We start from the raw sequence: 23,647 nt of genomic DNA, 5'->3' as shown, positions 1-23,647 counted from the left end.
ACGGAGAACTTCTGCACGTCTGGTCTGAACATTTGGCTGTCTGTTGTAAAATGAACATGTTGCAAGTTTTAGCTTTGCTCGCTTCTTTGCTGTCAACGAAGCATTTCCTCTTCACATTCTTGCCAGCTCATAACTGCCTGCATTTCATTTTTAGGTCATGGGGTTGTTTTGGATACTGAAGAAAAAAAACATGTCCTTCATCCTTTCCAAGAATTTTTTTTCTCGACCCTGATGGGAAACATCACAAGTTTGAGGAGAGCTGTAAAATATAATTTATAAGGGAACATTTTAGGAAAAGCAAACCACAGTGCTGAGAGAAGTTTCTACCAAGGCAAAATAAACATGACACTGGTTGTAAAACTTTTGTACAGGACATTTAAGTCTTTATTTATCCAAAAGGTAATGGACCAAAAAATACTAAAAACATATTTCAAAGAATTCCAATAGCTCATTAAAAGTACATCTGTACTTAACAGCAATGCCAGCTTTAAAGTAAATATAGCCTAATTAATTTAAAACCAAAATAGAATAAATAAGATGAAATTAACATTATGATAATCACTACTCAGATTTAAAAATATATGCAATTTTATTTATTCATATATTTTGACTTTGCTTCCAACTTAAGTTGTTAAAGTCTACAATCATTTCTGTGCGACAGACACTTTTGAATTAAACATGTTATCTGTTATCTATCAGGTACAACATATCTCATGTGTATTTTTGAGTAAATGTTTCCATTGATGTTTGATGGCAGAAATGGTCACATTTGTCAAACCATGAATAGAAAACACAGATAAATTAGACTCAAAACAGCTGGTATTTTTGAAGATTTGTTCTCAGCTGAATACTGAAAAAAGCAACAAAGGAAATATTTTCTTACTGTCTTGGGACCTCCAACCACTCCTCCTTCGGTTCTTGCACATTTTGTTATTGTTTTCTTGGTTTACACTTCTTATAGTACAACTCTAGTCTCTCTCTCTCACACACACACAACCACAGAGAGAGAGAGAGAGAGAGAGAGAGAAAACAATGGAGACCCCAGGGATGGGAAAGAGAGATGCTTGAAAACCAGGTCATGCATTGATGGTGACTTTGAACACAGAAGGACATTTGAGCCGAGGCCAGGTCGTCTGTTTCAGGTGGAGTTATTGTAACGCTGGACTGTTTCTAAAGCCACTAAAATAGTTCCAACATGTGAATCGGGTTTAATTCATAAATTGTTTTGGTAAAATTGATCTGTGCTTCTGTATGCGTTCATTAAACAAGAGATGACAGAATTATTGAGCTTTATAGGTGTGTGTGTGTGTGTGTGTGTGTGTGTGTGTGTGTGTGTGTGTGTGTGTGTGTGTGTGTGTGTGTGTGTTGTGTGTGTGTGTGTGTGTGTGTGTGTGTGTGATGATAAGTTAAGCTCAAAACATTCCGACATGAGACAGATATTGATCTTCTCATCTCACTCTTTGAAAAAAAAAGATACCCGAATATTTTCCCAAAATGTTGAACTCTTCCTTTAATGAATCGATAACAGATTGTAGATTGCTTTTTGGGAACTTGAGTCTGCTGTAAATTGACGGGCTCCTTTCCATGAAACCATATATTTTCACTAGTATGGAGCCGATCCCAGAATGCACTGGGGTTACACCAGGTACAATCATCAGTACAAATGTTGAACCAGTCAACTGAAGGAATCCTCCTCCTTGTACTCACAGCAGTGTACCTCACCTGTGAATCCACTCTTAATTACGAGTCGTTGTGTAGACTAGTGGGAGCTTCTCTTCTTCTCTACATTGGTGGACTTTGCATGTCCCTCCCCAAGCAAAAACCCTTTGATGCAGTTGCTAGGCAACACCTGCTCTCTCCCTGTTGCCCTCCTTTCTCTCCGAGCAGCCAGCTAGCCCGTCTTGTCAGATGGAGCGAATGATGTAAGTCAGCTGTAACTGATTCAGAAACATGTGCACATCGCACCGAGTGAAGCTGAACGGTTATTCACCACGTTAGACGTTAGAGTTTTGAAATCATTTTAGTCCTTTTTTGTTTGCATTTATTACAATAACATGGGCCAGACTAGGCTACTATATGCAAGACATATGGGAAAAAAGTGCTTCCCACTCTGACCTTTAAAAAAGATCTTGCAAGAATGCAGTTATTGGACCCATGTATTTATATAAATAAAGGGTATATTCCTGTTCTATCTTTATTTTGTTGTATAGTATGTGTATTTATTGTCTGTGTCTGTGTAGTTGTATAGTATGTGTATTTATTGTCTGTGTCTGTGTAGTTGTATAGTATGTGTATTTATTGTCTGTGTAGTTGTATAGTATGTGTATTTATTGTCTGTGTAGTTGTATAGTATGTGTATTTATTGTCTGTGTAGTTGTATAGTATGTGTATTTATTGTCTGTGTCTGTGTAGTTGTATAGTATGTGTATTTATTGTCTGTGTAGTTGTATAGTATGTGTATTTATTGTCTGTGTAGTTGTATAGTATGTGTATTTATTGTCTGTGTAGTTGTATAGTATGTGTATTTATTGTCTGTGTAGTTGCTGTATTTATTGCTGTGCAATAGTATGTGAATTTCCCCCATGGGGATCAATAAAGGAATATAATAATATAATTTAAGGTACTTTATTTTAGAATGAAAAGTGTGTACAGAGTAGTGTTGAATTACAGGAAATATTGGTTGGGATAATTCATTAACTGTAATCATTCTGTCTCATGTTTAACAATATTCTTGTAAACTCTGAAGGATAAAACAAATGTATCACCCTGTTTGTAAAAAAATAAATCTGTTGGCAGTAGTACATCCACCTCAGATCAATGCAGTCAAATACATCGGCCCAGTTTATGATGTTCAGAGGTTTTTAAATCTGGTTTAGAGAGGTGTTCATTTAACTTAATGGTGTGGAGGCTGTAGTTTTGCGTCGCTGAACATTTTACCTTTATGAAGTAGGACTGTAGTCGTTTTAGCTACAAATATGCGTTCCTAATAAACTTGCAACTCTGTGTATATTTCAATTACAACGTATTGTTTCTGTGGTACTTTGTCTATATTTCTAGTAGCCTAGTATTACTACTTATACCTCTTATCTACAGCCTTCTGTATTTGTTGTTTTTTGTCTTTTCTTTGTCTTGTTTTTTTTTTACTCCTGATTGTTAGCCTGTATAATAGAAATATGATTATAATACAATACGGCAGCATCAGCTATAAGTCTGAGACACAAATATGAATCAGTCAACATTTTCAGCAGTCAAGCATCGCTCAGATCCCATGCAAAATGTAGTCACAAAGAAAAAAAAGAGAATCAGTGGAATTGATTTATTAACTTAAGAGGAGAAGCAATCAAAGAAAAAACATAAAATATTTTTATCTTCAGTCTCAATTTGGTATCATTACAATATTCTGGAAAAAGCCATATATATATACATATAAATTGAGCAAATATTTGCACAATTAATTTATACAGCATATGTATATATCATTTTAATGTTTCCCTTTATTTTTCCTATTTATTTTAATTAAATACATCTGTATGAGCTTCCTGACATCTCATCTCATCTCTTAGTCTGTTTCTTGTTGTAAACATTGATTAAATACTTCTTCAGACAACAGTCACAGTTTTGTTCACTGTCTGTTGGTTACTTTGTCAAACACATCACAGTGAACACACGTAAAGAGAACCAAGAAGACTCATGTGAGATCCTGTGAGCACCTTCAGAGTAAACGTTTCCACAAACACTTCACACATCATTTGCTTTGAGGATTTAGAAAACTACATCACATGATGTGGCCAAGACAAAAACAATTGTTGCAGTTATAAAAAATATAAAAATCTCCCTTTTTAAAAAAGCCAACTCTTCACCTCTATTACTCCATGCTCATATTTTGAAAAAGAAAAATCGGGTTTGTGGTGATGTTGTGTCAGAGGTCTCCTAACTTGATGCAGGGGGGGTGCTGTCGACAGCCTGCAGCCTCAGTAAAAAAAATAAAAATATCAAATTTATCCCGTTTATTAGAATCGTTCCGGAAGATGGTGGCTAAACAGAGGATCCGCATGGCCAACGAGAAACACAGCAAGAACATCACGCAGAGAGGAAACGTGGCCAAGACGCTGGTGAGCCGATAACCGACCACCGAGCTGCCAGCATGACATTAGCCCAGATAGGTGACGTTCACTCCGGTATGAAGACAGCATGATGATGATGATGATGATGATGGGGATGGTGATGGGGATGCTGGGGATGCTGGGGATGCTGATGATGGTGATGGTGCCAAGTTGGTCCTTAAGTGTCTCCTGCATATCAAACATGTGTCCTCCGTGATGTATTCAGTAATCATTATGACCGAGCTGTTTTAATTAAATATGTAATTAATGCACCCTGCTCGTTGCCTCCCTCCGCAGTGTCACTTGTAAAAAATAGTGAGAATAAAAGATGTGCAGGTTATTTTCTATTAAAGGTTAGGAGTGCTGAATAAATGCCACATTGTAGTGTGAAGCACTTTTTAAAAAAGTACCCAGGTCAGGCGATTAATCGATCAAAAATCAACCAGTGAATTGTTTTATTGATTCTTTTTAAAGGAAAAAATGCCCCAAAAACCCTTTCAAATGTGTAAACTTTGTAGTTTAAGTCAAAAAAATATTTATACCATGGCAAAACATTTTTTTGTAGTTTATTTTATTTGCACAATTGAAAAATATAAATATAACATAACATTGATAGATAGTATTACAGTGCAGGAAGAGGCAGAAAGCCCACTGGGCTTATTTGAAGCCTCCACCTATATAATATTAAAAAAAATCACAATACTATAACGAATACAAAAAGAATATACATGTGGTATGAAATATTGTTGAAAAAGCATTGAGTACCTTGTTGATGTTTGTACAGAACAACATGAGCTGACAATTATGATGGTAATTGTTACTATTTTTTGGACAGGTAGTAGACAAACTACTCATTTATCAAGTTTTTTTTATCTATATTATAACCAGGCATATGTCTAGTCCATAAAGTATGGATTTATTAGCTACTGTTTCAGGTGCGTAATTGTGATTAGTAAGCATTTCAAATGTGTCTTACTATAACTAATAGTCAAGTGTGCAGTTGAGATCAACTATTTAGATTATCTTTTCATTTATTTATCAAACCAGTTTTCCAAAACATTAGCTGGTTGGATTTGCTGGTTCTATTTGTTTTATATACTTGGAAACGGGATAGTTTTTTCTGGAAATGTGACGGATATTTGTCACTATTTTCTTACAGTTAAACCGACTTAAAATCTCACTTTTGATGGTATAGTTGTTTGTTATCATATGTAATCTGCCACTCATCTGAGCTCTTCAAGGACCTCTCTTCCGTGTTGGCTTAAAAGTTGAGATTGAGAGTTCATTGTTGACCTTGGAAAGAGCAGTTGGCCAAATAAACTCAACAAAAGCTCCATTCTGCATAGTTTCCAGAGTCAAGAAAGGAAGTCTGTGACGGATTATGTGATACAATCAAAAGGGCCAGAGCGAATACATATTTTTTTCCATTTATCTCTCCAAGGAAAAAGAGACATCTTCTTTCTGAATCTGTTATTAATGTTTGCACGTTTAAATTACGACATCTTGCTATTCTTAATACATGACCGTAAGAGACTGTTCCTCCCGACATCTCTGCTATAATATTTCATCATCAGAAGAAAGAAAGGAAATGTTTATTTTCTGTAGACAGTATCCTTATTTTCTATTCTTTCCACTCACATTTCTTCTTGTTATTATAAAGGATATTATATTCAGTTTATTTAGACAAACCATAATTAACCATAAATAAACAGAAGTTAACCTTGTGGTTTTTACTCAAGAGTATTGATGGAGAATATGTCGGCTCATCCTTTTACTAAAAACTCCCAGTCTGACAATTTGACAATTTATTTTTATCCTCCCCGTCCTCTGTCACTAAATATAGCTCTAACAGTAGCTTAAATGTCAAATATTAAGTCTGCCCCAGCTCTGTTTTCCACTTCCTGAGCATCATTGATATAATCACTGACTTTAACAACTTCCCTCACAGACAGCAGACAAACACGTTAAATGTCCAAACAGATGACATCATCTGGGGGAAGCTGATAGGTTCTCCCTAAATCTAGACTGTCTAGACTGACGACTCATGCTGTTCCACTCATCTTTTCCACAAAAAAACCCCCGCTAAATCAGCACGTTTCAGTGTATAATTAGATATTTGGGTTTTGTTCCAGGCAACCGCAGAGTTGTTATTGTGGACAGTTTGGTGAGCAACGGCGCAAACAAGATAATAATCAGTGGTGGCAGGTTTTGAGGAGAAAGAGTGACCAAGCAAGAAACCAGGAGCCACAACAACACTGAGCAGTGGTGTAAATGAGAAAAAAACTCTTTGTAAATCTATCCACGTTCAAGTTGTAGTATTTTCGCTCTGCAGCATCTGTCACATGTCTGTGGTAGCAGTAATGCTAATGTACTGACGCAATGTTTGAGAAGTTGGCAACTAATTACTGTAAAGGCCTTTAGTTAGGAACAGTTGTTCAAAATAATTGTTTGGTTGCATTAGTGATATTTAAAAACTGCTTGTTTAGACTTCAATGCTGAAGATCCAATGAATCTGTGGTGGGAATCAGCACAAAGGTCCTAAAAAACAAAATTTGAAATGGAGATACTGTAATGGCTGAACAAGCAACTATTAACTTGCTGGATTCATTTTTAAGGGAAAAGCTGCAAACCAGAAATTAAGGGTAGGAACATTAGCTGATAACCCTTAATCTTCAAATTCTGTAAAGTGCCAGATAATTACCAGATGTTTTTTTTTACCTATTTATTATACTTTTACTGTGTGATTACTTATTTATTATATTTGTTTTGATGTTGTTTTTCTACTTATGTCTCTAATCTGTTTGTTTGCACTATCCACTCTACTGTCCAGTTGTGGGATTAATAAAGGATTATTTTATAAAGCTTTTCAAGTTTTATTATTAAACAGACTTAGAAATGCAAAGTAAATGAATTACTCACAATAAAAGTTGACTAAAAATGGCAAACATATTGTCAGTTTTGGCAACCAACCTGATGCCGGGTCAACAACAACTTTTAAAAGTTAATGTTCAGCCCTTCTTACGTTATATATATATATTTAAATATGTGTTTTTTTCTTCCCCTTAGCGACCACAAGAGGAGAAGTATCCTGTGGGTCCCTGGCTGCTCGCCCTCTTTGTGTTTGTTGTGTGTGGATCAGGTACGCACCTGTTTTTGACTTCATTGATAGTGAGCTAATGTAGTTTATATGTGGTTGATTATGATAATATGGTAGTAAGTTAAACACTTTCTGTATCCTGGTTGTGCCTTCAGCCATATTTCAGATCATCCAGAGCATCCGTATGGGAATGTGATGCAGAAGGAGCGTCCGGACTCCCGTACCCCCCCTCATGCCCTCACTGAGCCTGGCTAGCCCACACCTGCACACACCCACCCACCAACCCCCCTCCCCCACCTTCCAGAGGCCTCGGGAGACTGACGCCAAAGCTTCGGATCCAGCGGACCTCAGACCTCCACCCGTCTCCTCCCGGGGACTTCTTCCCCGCCCTCGATCAGCGTTTACAGTGTTGCAGTCTGTGGTACCGACAGCTTTTCTATGGACAGTCTAAAACCACGCCGGCTGGAGAACATGTGTGTCTCATCGCTCACTTGGCACCTTTGTGTGTGTTTGTGTGTGTTTGTGTGTGTTTGTGAGGAGTTTTGACTGTTGATGAGAGAGTGTGCAGCCAGTGATTCCTGCTGACAATGTGCCATATCTGTCTGTTCAAGTGGTCGCCTGTGTTATGTGAGAAGAATCTTTTTTCAAATAAATGTCAGAAATTTAGGGAGCGCCCAGTTTTACTTGCTGTTTATCATTGCACGCACACACACACACACACACACACACACACACACACACACACACAACACATATTTTGTTCTGTACGGGCACTTTTTGGGGTCTTTACTTCCTGGATGTCATGAATAACTCATCAACTCAAGTAGGAGTTGTTTTACTAAAAGGTAAGTTGGGTGTTTTATCAGTTTTTTGCAAAGTCTGGTGAAATATAACTTTACGGCAACATTACCGAAGCATCAATGAACGGCTCAAACTACAACATGGCTTTACTATATGTAGCAGCATCAGGATATCTTTTATACTCCTTGTAAATGAGTGACTAGAACAACTAAGGATGGGATTAAATGTGTTATACAACACCTGAGGCATGTGCATCACTGTCACTCGTGAGAAATACTATGAGGTATATAGTTTGGTTAGAGGAAAACTAGAAACAAAAGTTAGAGTCCGGAGGAATTCCCTTTAAAGAACATTTCCATTCAAACGTGTATCATCCATCAGTTATTAGAAATCGTATTCTTCATATTTGTTGAATTGTATGCCCTGTTGACGGATCATGCCAAAAAAAAGGAATATTGTCTGAATTTAAGTGGTACAAAATTACTAAGAAACCTCCATGGAAATGACTAGATAATCACTTGGCTGTGACGTTTACTTCTCCGCTAACAAAAGGGTTCAACAACAAAGTAGACGGTCATTAACCTTGATTTAATATCACCCTGAAGGAGGGAGGACTTCAGCTACATGCCACTATGTGGATCGTCATAGAGACTAACTGTATGTAAATCCTGGGAGGCTCAGTTGTAAAGAAGAGATGCTGACCAGGTGGTTATTATTCCTTAAGCATGTTTATTGAAAGTTTTGAAGTGCAGCTGTCAAGTGCAATTGTGGTATGTAAGTTACAATATCTCATCCGGTCTTTGCAGAAACATGCACAGAACACGAGTATACAACCGATATACAGAATGAAAAAACAAAAACTTCTCAAGAGTCGTTTTTTTTTGTTTTGTTTTTTTAAATGTTGAGCTTTAAGATATTGTTCATCCAAAAAGTACTTCACTGTCAAATAAAAAAAAAAAAAAAAAAAATCATAAAAGGTGCAATACTCCGGAAAGAAAAGAAGTGAAAATGATTTTACAGTCCAGTCATTGTTATTGTTGCAGTGAGGGATATGGACAACATTGTTGGCTGTGTGTTGTCAGTTAAATAACCTAAACTCCTGTCCATCCGCAGCCTTGAAAAATACAGCATTAAAAATAGACGACACAGGCGGGGGAGGGGGGTTGGGGGGGGGGGGGGCAAGACCAGCACCTTCCTCGCTCACCCGCTTCTGATCCGTGTGACCAAGATAACCTCTGTTGTTTTGTTCTCCTTCTCCTCACTATTTTACATGGTACTTACACTATACAGAAATATACATCATCTTTCTGCCCGTCAAACTTTTAGGAAAAAAAAAAAAAAAAAAAAATATGCAGCTTAGCCCAAAGTCTCAACCCTGTGAAATAAGGTTTTTAAATGACATGCCACTGCAGGGTTGAGAAAAAAAAACAGCAATGATGAGCTTCGTCGAGGGCAAAATATCAGGAGCTTGAAAGAGAAATACTGAAAATCATCATCATCATCATCATCATCATCATCTCAATAGGAAACCACGGTTTTCTTTTTTTGTTCATCCCATCAACCCACAGTTGAAGTAACGTCATCAATGCTGCCATGTGTTGTTCAAAATACCTTACCACCCTCCACCCCCCCCCCCACCCTGACTCCCCCATTCCAGATGGGGACTTTGTCATAATAATTGCTCACATTCTTCATTTGTCACGCTGAAAAGGCTTTTTTTTTTTTCTCTCTCTCTCTCTCTCTCTCAAATCTCCAAGCCTGTAACTGTACGATTTAGCCTTGAGAGAGAGAACCACTTATTTACATCATTCAGCAAAAAAAAAAAAAAAAAAAAAAGTAACAACTAGTACAATCCTCCTCCTCCTCCTCCTCCTCCTCCTACTCCTCCATCGTCATCCTCAGTAAAATCGACATCACTTAAAATCCAGACACAGGCACAGTGATTTTTTTCTTTTGAATCTATATCTATGTATATTGTCACCACTGATAAGCAGTTTTGTTTCTTCTTGGTATGACATTCTAGTTGATATGTCCAAGGGTTATTTGGCAAATGTTCGATGATTCAATCCTCCTCTGAAACGATTCCTCCCACACAGCATCTCTAGATTGTCGCCCTCCACCGCCGCGCTGCTCCTCGCCGCCGGATGCATCCTTCTGAGAGATAAATATGTGCAAATTCTTGTCTTGACAGCGGAACCTCCTGCTGCAGAAGGCGAGGTTTAGCTCTGCTGCAGTAGCAGAGCTGAAAAAAGCTGTCCATCAGTCAGTCAGTCTGTCTGTCTGTCTGTATGTGAAGAGCAGGCTACGCTGATGGGCCAGAGCTGTGCGAGGTGAGCTGGGCGAGGGCGCCGCTGCTCGGGGGTCCCGGTGTGGCGGCCGTCGGAGCGGCGGGCGGGGAGCCGGTCTGAACCTGGGCCTGGAACTGGGCCATCTGCTCAGGACTGGCCAGGGTCTTCAACAGGGTGTTCTCCTGCTCCAGCTGCGAGTTACGGTCGATCAGCTCCTTGATCTGCTCCTTCAGGACCTCCACCTCCTCACGCACGGCGTACATCAGGTGACTCTTCACCAGGTCCTGAGACAGACAGAGATATTTGGGTTTAGGACTGGAATATTACCTCTGATTCAAAAGAAGGATACAATCTTTGTATCTCAAATGTAATTCTGGCATCAGGATAAATTGAACTCAGGTAACAACTTTTTATCAAGCTAATCCATATGGGTCTAGGCCACAAAAGGTGGGAAACTGCACTGACATGACAATAAAATAAACATAAAACGTATTGCAATGAGTGAAATCTGTATATCAAACATGTATACATTTAAAAAACATTAAGCATTTAAAGATGTTGGGCTACAGACTACATCCTTGGCTTATCGGATGTGGATATAAAATATTTACAACCATTTGTAGTGCTATGGGAGTGTTATTCCTCAGGCACTACCTGGCCTTGCAACCTATCACAATGTACAGCAGTTCATTTGGATTTAGGAATAAACTTATTAAATTAAATTGTGTTGCAACTAGTCATCAGGTCATACAGCTGGAAACTGATATTTATAAGAAAATTGTATTTATTATAACAGTGATGAGCACTGCTGACATGTTAACTAGAATATGTCACTAAACCATTCATAAGTTATATCACAATAAAAGATGATAAAGACAAAACCTAAGAGAGTATATTCCCAGGGTGACACGTCATTAGCCCGGCCCACATTTTTAAGTGTGGGCCAATCAGAGGGCGAGATATTTATATACAGGCAGAGCCTTCCAGTTTGCCTAGCAACAGAGCTGACAGCAGCGACAACAACAGAGACGAGAGTGAAACAGAAAATAAAAGTTCAGTTTCGGTTTCCGGGAATAAAAAGAAAGGGCTGGGAATTAAATAGAAAAAAAATAAAAGATAAGACAACAAATGAAATGTATATTCATAAAAGGTTAATGTTCTATTTCCATATATTTAAATGAAAACACACTAATGTCCCTGCTCCTCATATATATATATATATATATTATATATATATATATATATATATATTATATATATATATAATATATATATATATATATAATAGATAGAATATAAGAATGATCATTAAACTATGCAGAAGGCTGTAACAGAATGCAATACACTTGATAGTGATTCTTCATCAGAGTGATCTCTAAATGTTTTTCTTATAAAAAGTCATTTAAGTGGGGAACATTTTGCACAAAGACACAAACAAGTAGAAAACTCACCATTGCTTGTTCTATCTTGTTGTCTATGGCCACAACGCTGGCTCCTGACGAGCTGCACAAAGAAAAGAAAGAGACATTAATACACAATCTGTATAATCTGTGCAGTCTGTGCAGTGAGCCAGCCCTCTTTCTTTCTCTCTTTCTCTTTCTAGAAAAAGGTGGGTCGTCACAGGAAGCCTCTGGAAATTTCTATATAATAATAAAAAAAAAAAATAAAAAAAAAAAATAGAATCAAAGTCTGGTGTCCTCGTCCATGTCAGTGTGTCCTCTGAGGGTGATGGTGGTGTTGCATCCAGGATAAGGACACCTGGTCCCAGAGGTGGATGTTTACTTGACACTCACACTCACACACACACACACACACACACACACACACACACACACACACAGTAAAGGTGTTTACCTTTTGTCGAGCTTCACGTGTCCGCTGTCTGCGTCCAGCAGCGAGGACAGAAAGGAGATGGAGAAGTGTCTCATGTGGCAGACGCCTAGGTCCACGGCCACGGAGTAGCACGGAGGATTCATGCTGCTCATGTTTCACGACCCGACCATTCAAAAAGAAACAGAGCTCCCCGAGCCGCATCCACACACTATAATATAATATATATATATAATATAATATATATAATATGTGTCCGTGGGAAAGCAGCTCATGCACCGACGGCACCGACACGAGTGCGATCCAAGGTCAGCTCATCTCGTCTATACACACACACACACACACACACATACATACACACACACACACACACACACACACACACACACACACACACACACAGCTCTGCAGCATGTCGGGTTGATTTATGCAGCGACGCGCAGAGGGAGCCGGGCTCTGATTGGTCGAGAGGGAGCTCATTTGCATAATATATTCGGGAACGCCCCCACCTGCCGCTCAGCTGACACGTGGTTTTTGCATAAAATATTCAGAGAGAGGAGATAGAGAGAGGAGAGAGGAGAGAGGGAGGTGGATGGAACCGGGGAGAACCGGATGAGAAGGGGGGGAGAGAAGAAAGAAAGGCTGGGGGAGGGCGAGATGTTTGGGCTGCTGAATTACAGCAAAAATACACATTAAAGCAGCTCCTTAAATGTGGATTTGTGCATTATGAATAGATATTTACGCTATGCTTACATCAGAGATGCAATATTGTTAGTAACAGTTATAGGGAATTCCTCTGCAAATCATTTGGTTGTATTGTCAATGTCTTGTGTTTTCCAGAAGGTGAGTGAAAATCTAACATTTGGAAGCTTTTGTGCTTTTTTTTTTGCATCATTTAACTCATTTTTAGAGATGTTAGAATGTGTTGTATTGTTCATGACAACATTAATAAAAAAAAATGTCCCTGTCTGCAAAATGTATTTCCCTGTTTTGGTATCAATAGAGTAGTAGTTTTTATCTTGTCTTTCTTCTACTATGTCTCTTGTGTGCACTTTACTCTATGCTGCTGTAAGCCTGCAAATTTCCCCGCTGCAGGACTAATAAAGGATTATCTTATCTTATCTTATCTTATCTTATCTTATCTTATCTTATCTTAGGACATAGGTACTCAAAAAATGTATACAAGCACTGCCCACAACATCTGATTTTCAACACATTGCAGAAAACAATCAACATGATCCCTACCATCTATAGTGAGTGCAGCATTGTATCCAGAGGATAATTATATGACAGAAATCAACCTTGGGGCAGGTGTTCAACCAGAAAGCTCTGAACATCCATGCGGTGCTATAATGTCTATTCGTAGGACGCCCCCATGTGGCCTCACACAGCACTGCAGAGCGGCGGGGCTGAGCCACATCATCAAGAAAGACTCAAGTCTCACTGAGCACAAAACTAGATGTTCAGGCTGCCAAGTGTGAAGCTGGAGACAAAGTGCATATTAACACCAAGGATGTAATGTTTAAAAATCTTGTTTAGATGAACACAGTCTACCTCGACTATCTGTTGGCCTATAAGACATTTAAAATGACATCTTTCCTACACTTATAGCTATATGTGGTGTTAATTGATATACAAAGACATTTCTTACAGAATAAAACACCATCATACTCCAGCGTTGCACTAACATCCCACTTCTAATAAAGTGTAACAACCATATTCTCTAGCAATTACTCTCATGCCTTGACTGACACTGACTTGATTAAAACACGTCTTATGTGTTTTTTAAACGCCTCAGTGGGTCCAATAAAACCATGTTGACACCCTTTTTTTTGCGAAATAAAATATGACCTTTTAATGGGAGATTATACATCTGTCAAACATCTTTAAGACAATGGAGACATGGGAAATCAATGCGGTCAATCTGACGCAAACGTTAACCGTAATGTAATGTAATGTAAACCCACACCCAAAATGCCTTCATAGAGGGGAGTATGTTGTTCAAGAAGAAACACCTAAAATTCCTCCACACAGAAATTCCCACCTCAGACTTCCTCTAAATGAGAACCCCTCAAACAGACACACACACCTCCCTGCACAGTCTGAAAGGCCCTTCACACATTCCATGTACGCCCAAAAACCTCAAAATCATGTGTACACACTCTTGACATTCTTGCGCGCACACACACACACAAACACTATGCAGACCTCAGCAGCTGCAAGAGAAACAAATACAGAAATCCTGCTTTCATTTCTTTTCTCACACGAATATGAGTTAATAGAAGTTCGAGGTAGAGACGTAATAAATCTATGTTACATTGACAAAAAGCCACATGTTAAGCTAGTCAAACAGAAAACTATGATCTGGTCTGGCCCGAGAAGACATGAGGAAAATGGAGGGGAGGTCACAGTTTTGAAGTTTGTTTGTATGTATTTATTTCTTGTTAAACAAACATTTGTTTTATGCATGTATAATAATTATTTTGCGACCTTTGCCTGAGCCTGATCCTCCATGATATCTTGATAAACTAAAGGTTGATTGCCATCATGCCCCTTCAGTCTGATGCTGCTGTACTGAAGTAACAGTCACAAGCATCATTTAGCAATTTACAACACTGGCAGTAATTTACAACACTGGCAGTAAATAATTTTCTTTGCATTTTCATGTTTTTGTTAGTATGTGACAGCATGTTTCTTTCCCCCAAAAGGGATAGCAGCCTTGGCCGTGACAAATGCCGGTCTGATCTATGGTATGGTCCTCAGAAGATACTGCAGGTCACATAAGAACGATAGGCTGTCATCCATGTTAAAACACATTTGCAAATGCTCCAAAAATCAAGCCCTTGTGGTACTGAGTACTACTGATATGTAGCTGTTGTATTAAGTGCCTGAATGGAAGAAAACCTCCAATGCAGTATGTAGTAATGAGTGAGGAGAAATATTCAAATCCGGAAAACACAGAGCACAGGTTGAGTGCCTTTTTAAGTGATATTAAAAGCCAGCAGTCACCTTTAAAAAGGGGGGGACTTATTTGGGTATCACAGCACAGGTCTGGCTTATTAAGCACAAGTACCAAGAAGATAGGATCAAACACATCCTCTGAGCACCTGTATGGATATAAGCTGCTGCTCACCTCTGATACCAGCCAAACACTTTAACACTTAACAAGAAGCCAAATAGCTTATCAAGAGTTTCTAAGCCACGCTTATCTCTTTCGTTCTCTTCTCTGACTGGAGGACGGGTTTAGCCAATTATCCAGACCCAAATAGCCAGCACAACTGCAGCTCTTGAGGAATAAAAAAAACACACAATGTCTAAAACAGTCACACTGAAACACACACACACACACAAGCACACTGAGGACTTAGTAGGAGCTAGATGTTTCAACTGCCAGCGAGCCAAGAGAAAAACGAGATCCTGTTCCACTTTGAAAGGTCACATGTCGAGGACATTTTTTGTCAGTTAAGAAATATATATATATACACAATGTTGACTTTTCCCCCTTTATAACCAGTAAACATTTCTTCAATTATACAGCAATATCACCATGGTTAGTTTCCAAAAGTGTAAATACCCAGTTCATTGGTACATGGACTTGATTAATGGCCTTGCTGCTTTGCTGGAAAACAATTGCCCAGTGACGTACTGGAGCAACTTAAGAAAGAAACGACCCAAACTGAGTGCAGACCAATGCTCAAGGTCACCTAGTAGTGTTGTGCATTTAAAGTACATATGTGGACATGCAATTTTACTAAAACAAAATGACAAATTTACAGTTTTCAGTGCAGTTTCTTTTACAAAACTCGTGTAAAAATATAAGCACTTAAGTGTGAATAGTGCAAAATGTAAGCAGTGAAGATCAGCTGCAATACAATAACAAAAAAAAAGGAGCAAGGCTGCTCTTGTAAGCACTTTTATTGTGGTATTTATACGTTGCTCTACTGTTGCAGAAGAGAGGGTGACTTAAGGTGAAATCATGGACCAGTTGGAGCAACATGACGGTCAACAGAGCGGCTACAAACCAGCAGAAAAGGGCAAACAAAAAAAAAGACACATGCTGTGGGTTTGCTGACTCACAGTTCAATGGAAATATTACTTATTGGCATAAATGTATACCACGGCTGTAGGTCAGCTATGTATCCACACTTTTTCTATTTTTAACCACACATTTACACACCCTCCGGTATTTCAACTACAGAAACGAGTACACAGCAGATATGTGCATCTGCTTCAAGTATCCCTCAGAGTTAAAGCTGCCCCCTGAAGCCAAGAGTGACTGAATGAAAGGACAACGTAGCCACGCAGCCCCTTTGTGTGTGCAGCTACTGTAGTGATTGGCTCGAGCAGCGCCACACTGTACCGACTCCCTGGGGGACTCCCCCGTCTTTACGTTACCTTTTGAGATGCTGCTCCAGCTCCCAGAACAAAAGCTTCATTGCCATCTCGTCATGGCCCTGCACTCTCATGGAGCCGTCCGTCAGCAGGATCATGTGCACTCCAAAGTAACACAGCAGAGCCTCCCGAGCTTCTTTGTTTAGTGTTTTCTTTTTGTTTTGTTTTTTTCTTTCTTTTTCTGACACCCCTTCTTCCTTCTTAAATTCAGTGAACAGATCTGCGGGTCGCGGCCCTATGGATGCATTGGTGAGTGCCGCTGCATAGGGGAATCAAAGGCAGCGTGCCAGGTGATGATGACTTTGTATATGTGTGTGTGCCGCTCATTCTTCCCCTGTGTGTGTCATCCATTTGTGTTTGAATGGCTGACTAGTGAGTGAATTACTGAGTACAGACAGGAGCTGGGCGGGTGGTGACGTGTGATCATGTGATGCTGGGAGTTACATAAACCATCAACAGAGATTAGCATGTGGCCCAGTGATTTCCCTGCTCCTACACCATAAGCCTTCTGCCCTCTATAGCCGGAGACACGGATGTACAATAAAAAATTTAAAAAATTGTTCAGCCTCAACTCTGACATTTTTTTTCTGAGCCGAATACCATCATGTGTCTCTCTTTGGAATAATGTAGTTTGAAAGGCACAGAAATGAGACCACAGGAATGTAGACGTTCTGAACATGAAGTGTAAATATCTTATCCTTGAAGCTTAAATATCTTGATGTTACGGATTGTCCCAAAAGTCAGAAGTGACAGATTACGACTGAGACTACATATTCATCTTGTCACATAAAAGGTTGCCAGAATCACTGAGAGGTCAAGGCTATCGGTTTTGTATTTTTCAGTCATCTCATCAAAACTGCAAAACCAGCCTTGACACTTTAACTTGTTTGTTTAGTTGGGCTGTTTCAAAATGAATCATGATTTTTTTTTCACCCTGTAGTTTTTTTTTTACGCCAGCCCTCTTCGTGATAGACAACTAACCCCGTCCCTCAGGGTCTTATCTTGTCATTTCTCATTGAAAGGCCCCCTTTAAGATGGCTTAGCGCCTCAGCAGACAGAAAACACAACATGCACTCGCAGGGGCCTCCGCCGGCTTAAGAGACAGCCGGCCGAGAAACAACAGGTAAAGCATGAGCATAATGCAGGGGCTTTCACTTGTCCTAACAGACTCCATGTGCTGGGGTGAATCAGTATCACATGACCTTCTGGCCGGGTCACACTGTACATACAGCGGCCTGCTTACAGCAATTCAGTCCAGTTAACCAACGGAGGAGCATGTTTCCAACGCCTTGAATCAAACCTCGACCCTCTGTCGACCTCACTTTTTATTAAGAAAAGTGATACTGTTGCTTAAATGAAAACATTTCAAAAAGGTCCTATATTCCCAATGTGGCATCCTAACATACCTGCAGCATCACTGGATGGACCGACCCCCCAACACACCTACTACCGAGCTATCATCAGTTAGGATTTGAACATGAAATATTGGCAAATTTCCATCTAACTTTCAACCAAAACCATCTATTGAATACATTTGAGGTCTTGAAGAGGCCACGCAGTCGCAGCGTGATGCTACATTTTATATCTACAATGAATTCAATTGATACCAGGCTCCGATGGTTGATGATTCTAATCTGAATGCTTTTAATTCATTCACTTGAAATCATGTGCCAAAAACAAGACTCATAAAATTGAGCCTGGCTTTGTGAAATTACAAAAATCAACAATGATAGTAAGAGATGCAGATAATACACAAATACAGTACCAGTCAAAAGTTTGGACACACCTTCTCATTCAACTACTTTGGAGAATCTAAAATATAAAACATATTCTGGTTTGTTGAGCATTTGTTTGTTTACCACATAATTCCATATGTGTCCTTCATAGTGTGGATGTCTTCAATATTAATCTACAATGTAGAAATAAATAAAGAAAAATAAAAATAAAGAAAAACCATTGAATGAGAAGGTGTGTCCAAACTTTTGACTGGCACTGTAAATACGAACTGAAAACAAGTTTTAGTGCACGTCATCTACTAAACAAAAGCCTACTTTGCAAAAAAAATATATGAATTCACTTTCATCTACCATTGCAAATAAAGAAATTATAAAAAAATAAATAAAAACGTTCATAAATAGGGCAATCTGACCAGATTATAGTCTGTTAAGTACTGCAGTCAAAAGCATGACGCAATGGTTCATTTCCCTGGTAATGTAGCACTGCTTTCCAACGCTCTGCATCTGCATGACTGAAATAACATAAGAGCTCTGGAAACACATCCTTCTCATTATGACGGGAGAAGTCCATAATCATGTGGGTTTTGTTTCTGGTTTAATTTCTGGTTTGGTGTTACTCTCACAGGAAGAGGAGCTGCACTCATATCTGCTGTGTTTTTGGAGGGAAATGAAAGTTAATAAAAAGGGGCCTGGCATGACCCAGAGATGAAAAAAAAAAAAAAAAAAGAGGCCTATTGAATTGCTGAATTGTAAAGGCTTTTGGCTGAGCTGTAGTTTGATAGTGGAGAGCACACACAGACTTTACCAGTAAGCCCTGGCAGTGGTTTCCCATAGTCACACCCTGACTATGGAGAATGACAGAGAGCCACTGAGTGAGTCAGTCAGAGAGGCAAGGGGAGGAATGATGAGTGGCCGTTTTGGCCTCCATACGTAAGAGAGAGAGAGAGGTGCTGTTGGAGCGTTTGGGCTGACAGCAGCAAGTCCTTAGTGCTCGCTCTATACTAAACTGAGGCACACACACACACGCGCACACGCACACACACACACACAGTGGGGGGGAGGCAGAGGGAGAGAAGGAGGGAGTCAGCCAGAGACACAAGAGCCAGAATGGCCTCGATCCACCGCCTCAGCATTTAGTACCGTCTCAAGAGAGTCATGGAGAGATGGGAGGACTGATGCAAAGACAGATAAACGGTTGCAATATGCGTTTGTGTTCACTGTGGTTTAGGTAGATATTTAATTTGATTCTCAAACATTATATTCGGATGATTCTTTCCACAAGATATTGTTAAATCAGGTCAGATTTGTGCATTTAGAAAATGTCTTTTCTGCGATAGAAATGCAAAAAATGTGAATGCATGATTAAATAATTAAACGTATCCTCTCGCTCTTCACACCTTAGCAGAACTACTGGAATATGTGACTAATACACAGGGAAACTTGAAAATCAAATCTATAAAATGGGTTTAAAATGCAAAAACAAAAAACACAGGTGGGCTCCTCAATTATTCTTGTAATGATTAACGACTAAAGAAATGAACAAATGTTAGTTGGAAGACATTCTGCTCCTGCTGCTAAATGCTATCTGTAAATAAAGAGTGACTTTAAAACACCCAATGGCAGAAAAAGTAACCTGTTTCAGAGTAGCCACCAAATCTCCCTCTGTTCTTCTCTCACACACACACACACACACACACACACACACACACACAGTAGATCCAAGTTACATAAGTGTGTGTGTGTGAGCAGAAGGTTTGAGTAATGTGGAGTGAAACCTGGCATTAAAAGGATTAGCAGCCAAAGAACACACAGCGCTCCGAGTCCAGACTACAGAGGATAGAAGTAATGCCAACCGCAGCGACAGAGATGAGGAGAAAAAGGCCTTTTGTAGGGTTGGACGGTTAACGTAGTGATGCATAGCTCCTTTTTTTAACAGTTAAATTGAGATTTGTCTTGATGTTGCAACGGTTGTTATGTCTGATTGCACTTAAAGTAAAACTCCAGTACGTAAGAAGAATGTGACTATATACTACTTTCTACTTTGTAATATAACTTAGTTGATATTCTAATATGTGAACTTAAAATGTTTAATCCAAATAGGCCAACAACTCAGAGCTATGTTTATATATTCAATGGCGTCAGTAATGGATATTGAGAGTCATAAAGCACTGAGGAATATCCTGATACCAACAATAAAATCTATATCAAGATCTGCCTGTTATGCTCCAAAGCTTTTCTGAGAAAGCTTTTCAGGTCAGCTGGGGTTTGGTTTTTTTTCTAACTTGAGCCAGTTTGTAATCTTAGAAAACATCTTAAAAGGGTCTTAAACACAAATTAGTTTATTTCCTTCAATTTGAATTGAACATCCTTTACGTCTAGTACATCTTATCTTTTAGAGTCTGATGGGGGAGGAAAGATTTCTCACGCTGATGTCTGGGTCATAAAGCACACACACACACACACACACACACACACACACACACACACACACACACACACACAACACACACACACACACACACACACACACACACACACACACACACACACACCCACTACACAGCCTCCACCTTGAAGCTAACAGAGTGATAACGGTGTGTTTGTGTTGGCTGGTGGGAGTCTGTTCTTCATACGCCACCGAACCACAAGACCAAGTGAGTCATCGCTCTCATGTCCTAGTCTACGTCCCAACAAACCTCCCTCCAACGCGATCTGCAGCGCTCCCGGCCAAATCAGTAAAAGTTTTTATTTAAGATTAACGCCATCTATCTATCTATCTATCTATCCATCCATCATCCATCCATCCATCCATCCATCCATCCATCATATCCATCCATGAGCTGATGAGATATATGTTGACAAATGGTCTCCCTTGTGTATTTTAAGTCGATTATTTTAAGCATTTGTACCTTTTTTATATTCTCTGTCTGTTACACAGACACACAAAGACATAATAACTATTAAGTAATCCTTTTTTCTATGGTTATACACCTCTAGAAATACACAATATCTCCTTAAGTCTACAACCAGCGAGAAAACTGATGTAACCGCCCATCCTGATTTGTTTCAGCCTTTCCAAACATCTATGAATACCAAGAATGCCCATGTTGCCTCAAAGAAAACATATTTGATTATTCATATTCGGCAACTTCAGGCTCACAGATACCTTATATATGACTTTAATTGAATTAATAGAGAAAATAATAATAATGGTCCTCATTGGTTTTCTCAGCTTTTTTTATTTTTTTATTCTTTTTTTATAAAATCAGCTGTTGAAACAGGTCAGGCAGAGTTCATCAAATCAATATTTCTGGAAAAATGAGGCTGCAAGAGCCCCCGACTTATTTACCTGCCTTCTCATTTATGTGTGCACGTGTGTTTGTGTATGTGTGGGTGTGCTCGCTCGTGCCAGATTACAAGTGAAGAGAAGAGGACAGCGCAGTAAGGGGATTAACCAACGACGAAACCACCGTCAGGGCCTAAATCTCTGACGACAGCAGAGCTATCAACAGCACAGCTTAGCCGCAAACACTCAGACTGTTGTTTCCTGTGTGGCTTCTCAGCCAGGGAGGCCAAGAAAAGAAAGTATCACCACATTCATGACAATTTAAAAAGGAGGAGATTCTTCTCTGGGTATTTATGGCTCCGATATTCAGGATATTTGTATGATGATAAGTATAATAACTGGTAAAAATGCTGTTCACATTTGCAGTCTTCAACCTTACAAACTGCCTTAGTGAGAATGATAAGATTCTTGAAATAATGACCACAACTTAAAAAAATAACAAGAAGCTAGATAGAGGAAAGGTTTTTCAATATCTGGCAAGAAATGTAAAAGTCCACCACAACTATCAACAAATATATTAACTGTGAGCAGAAAGAGTAACTGAAATCCACAGCGCCATCTCCTGGTGAGTTCAATTCAAGACTCCTATGTCAAAACTTCAGTACATTTAGTGTACGGTGCTTTTCTGTAGAGGAGAGACTGATCGGAGGTTTATGTTCTCTGCCACAGTGGACTTCAACTTGTGAGCTCCTTAAAAAGGGATGTAACCTCATGAACTATCTTAACTCATTTCTGAATTAGCACTTAATCAGTCTAGACTCTACACTGCTTGTTGTTAGTGAACGTAGCGTTGTTGACATACTTTAAATAAAGTGAGACCAGTCGGTTCTGACAAGCTTGTTTCTTCTTTCAGTCACTGTATACATATCTGATGAAAAAACACTGGCAATACTTTTTTTTTAAAATTTGGTTTGTATTTCAAAATCTAATTTCCTTTTAAAGCATTTAGTTTAACAAACTAACATTGAGTTCTCAGTCCACCAAACCCTCGCAGATAAAATATGATTCATTACAATTCCTGCTGACCATAACACTGTTACAATAGTATATAGCTGTTAAAGACTTTCCATCTGAGATTTTTTCTTGACATTCAACAAACCACATTATGGCAGCTCTGCTAACAGAGAAACGTCCCATTTGCACTTAATTGTTTGTATCATTTGAAGAAAATTTGCTTCAGTTTGAACTGAGTTAAACTTTATTTCTTACTCCGTCACACTGAAAATTAGCCCTACATTTAAATGATGGATTATACATGACAATTATACATTTTTTTTAAACTGATGATTCAATCACAGACCAACATTAAGAGACAAAATGCTCCATAGTTACACTTAATCATTTTCTAGGTAGGTATACACTGCCACCTAGTGGCAAATGCTACAGCCAATGCATGCCTTACTGACAACCTGAATTGACCTTCTGTTTTAGGGTTGAATCCCTGTTAAGTGCTCACTTTCTGCCTGAAAATATGTCATCAAAATGTAGACTAAACAAGCAGCATTAAGTCTACAAGTCTCTGTTTGGTATTAGACAGAAGGAGTTTGATTAGTTTTGTTCGGTGTCACACTGAAGCAAAGTTCGCACTGATGTGGTCATGATGTGCTTCACTAATGTTATTTATGTAATAGCAGAACAAGTTATGTATTTCCCCCCCTTAAGCTTTTGTTAGACCATTACTCTCCTCAAATGTTTAGAGAAAGAGTGAAATAAGATGAGCGTATTTGCTTTATTTGCAATTAAAGAAAAATCATGAAGTGTATTTTTTAAATTATCATTGCTTATTAGGAAAGGAAACGTTTAACAAAGCTAAAACAATCAAAGCCTTTAAATGATTTCAGTTATTCTTGGTCATGTACCGTATTTTCCGCACTATAGGGCGCACTGGATTATAAGGCGCACTGTCAATGAATGGTCTATTTTCGATCTTTTTTTTATAAGGCGCACCGGACTATAAGGCGCATTAAGCGAAACAAAACAGTCAGTCAGTCAAACTTCCTCCACTTCCTACCATTGATTCATTAATGTTGAATTCTCTCGCAGCTGCTCTATTC

The 23,647-nt window shown here is 38.9% G+C and overlaps 2 protein-coding genes across 2 annotated transcripts; one reads left to right on the top strand and one right to left on the bottom strand.

The window, feature by feature from the left end:
• Positions 1-4,028: 4,028 nt before the first annotated feature.
• serp2 (stress-associated endoplasmic reticulum protein family member 2) lies at positions 4,029-7,482 on the top strand. Its single transcript, XM_054615906.1, has 3 exons — positions 4,029-4,112; positions 7,170-7,242; positions 7,356-7,482. Exons 1-3 carry the CDS (start codon positions 4,029-4,031, stop codon positions 7,394-7,396), a joined length of 198 nt encoding a protein of 65 aa, XP_054471881.1. The 3' UTR covers positions 7,397-7,482.
• Positions 7,483-8,710: 1,228 nt separating this feature from the next.
• Positions 8,711-12,468, bottom strand: LOC129104938 (TSC22 domain family protein 1-like). Its single transcript, XM_054615803.1, has 3 exons — positions 12,144-12,468; positions 11,741-11,792; positions 8,711-10,573 (listed from the first exon to the last, which is right to left on the bottom strand). Exons 1-3 carry the CDS (start codon positions 12,272-12,274, stop codon positions 10,304-10,306), a joined length of 453 nt encoding a protein of 150 aa, XP_054471778.1. The 5' UTR covers positions 12,275-12,468; the 3' UTR covers positions 8,711-10,303.
• Between the last annotated feature and the right edge of the window lie 11,179 nt (positions 12,469-23,647).

This window comes from Anoplopoma fimbria, chromosome 16 (assembly GCF_027596085.1).
Source record: "Anoplopoma fimbria isolate UVic2021 breed Golden Eagle Sablefish chromosome 16, Afim_UVic_2022, whole genome shotgun sequence".
Lineage (NCBI taxonomy): Eukaryota > Metazoa > Chordata > Actinopteri > Perciformes > Anoplopomatidae > Anoplopoma > Anoplopoma fimbria.
The sequence above is the reverse complement of the archived record's forward strand: the minus strand, read 5'-3'. Positions and strand labels throughout refer to the sequence as shown.

Bases quoted from the DNA above. Each gene is read 5' to 3' on its own strand.
- serp2 (XM_054615906.1), top strand. From the start codon at position 4,029: ATGGTGGCTAAACAGAGGATCCGCATGGCCAACGAGAAACACAGCAAG. The intron at 4,113-7,169 runs GTGAGCCGATAA...TCTTCCCCTTAG, and splicing joins GAAACGTGGCCAAGACGCTG to CGACCACAAGAGGAGAAGTA. The intron at 7,243-7,355 runs GTACGCACCTGT...TTGTGCCTTCAG, and splicing joins GTTTGTTGTGTGTGGATCAG to CCATATTTCAGATCATCCAG.
- LOC129104938 (XM_054615803.1), bottom strand. From the start codon at position 12,274: ATGAGCAGCATGAATCCTCCGTGCTACTCCGTGGCCGTGGACCTAGGC. The intron at 11,793-12,143 runs GTAAACACCTTT...TTCTTTGTGCAG, and splicing joins CACGTGAAGCTCGACAAAAG to CTCGTCAGGAGCCAGCGTTG. The intron at 10,574-11,740 runs GTGAGTTTTCTA...TGTCTGTCTCAG, and splicing joins ACAAGATAGAACAAGCAATG to GACCTGGTGAAGAGTCACCT.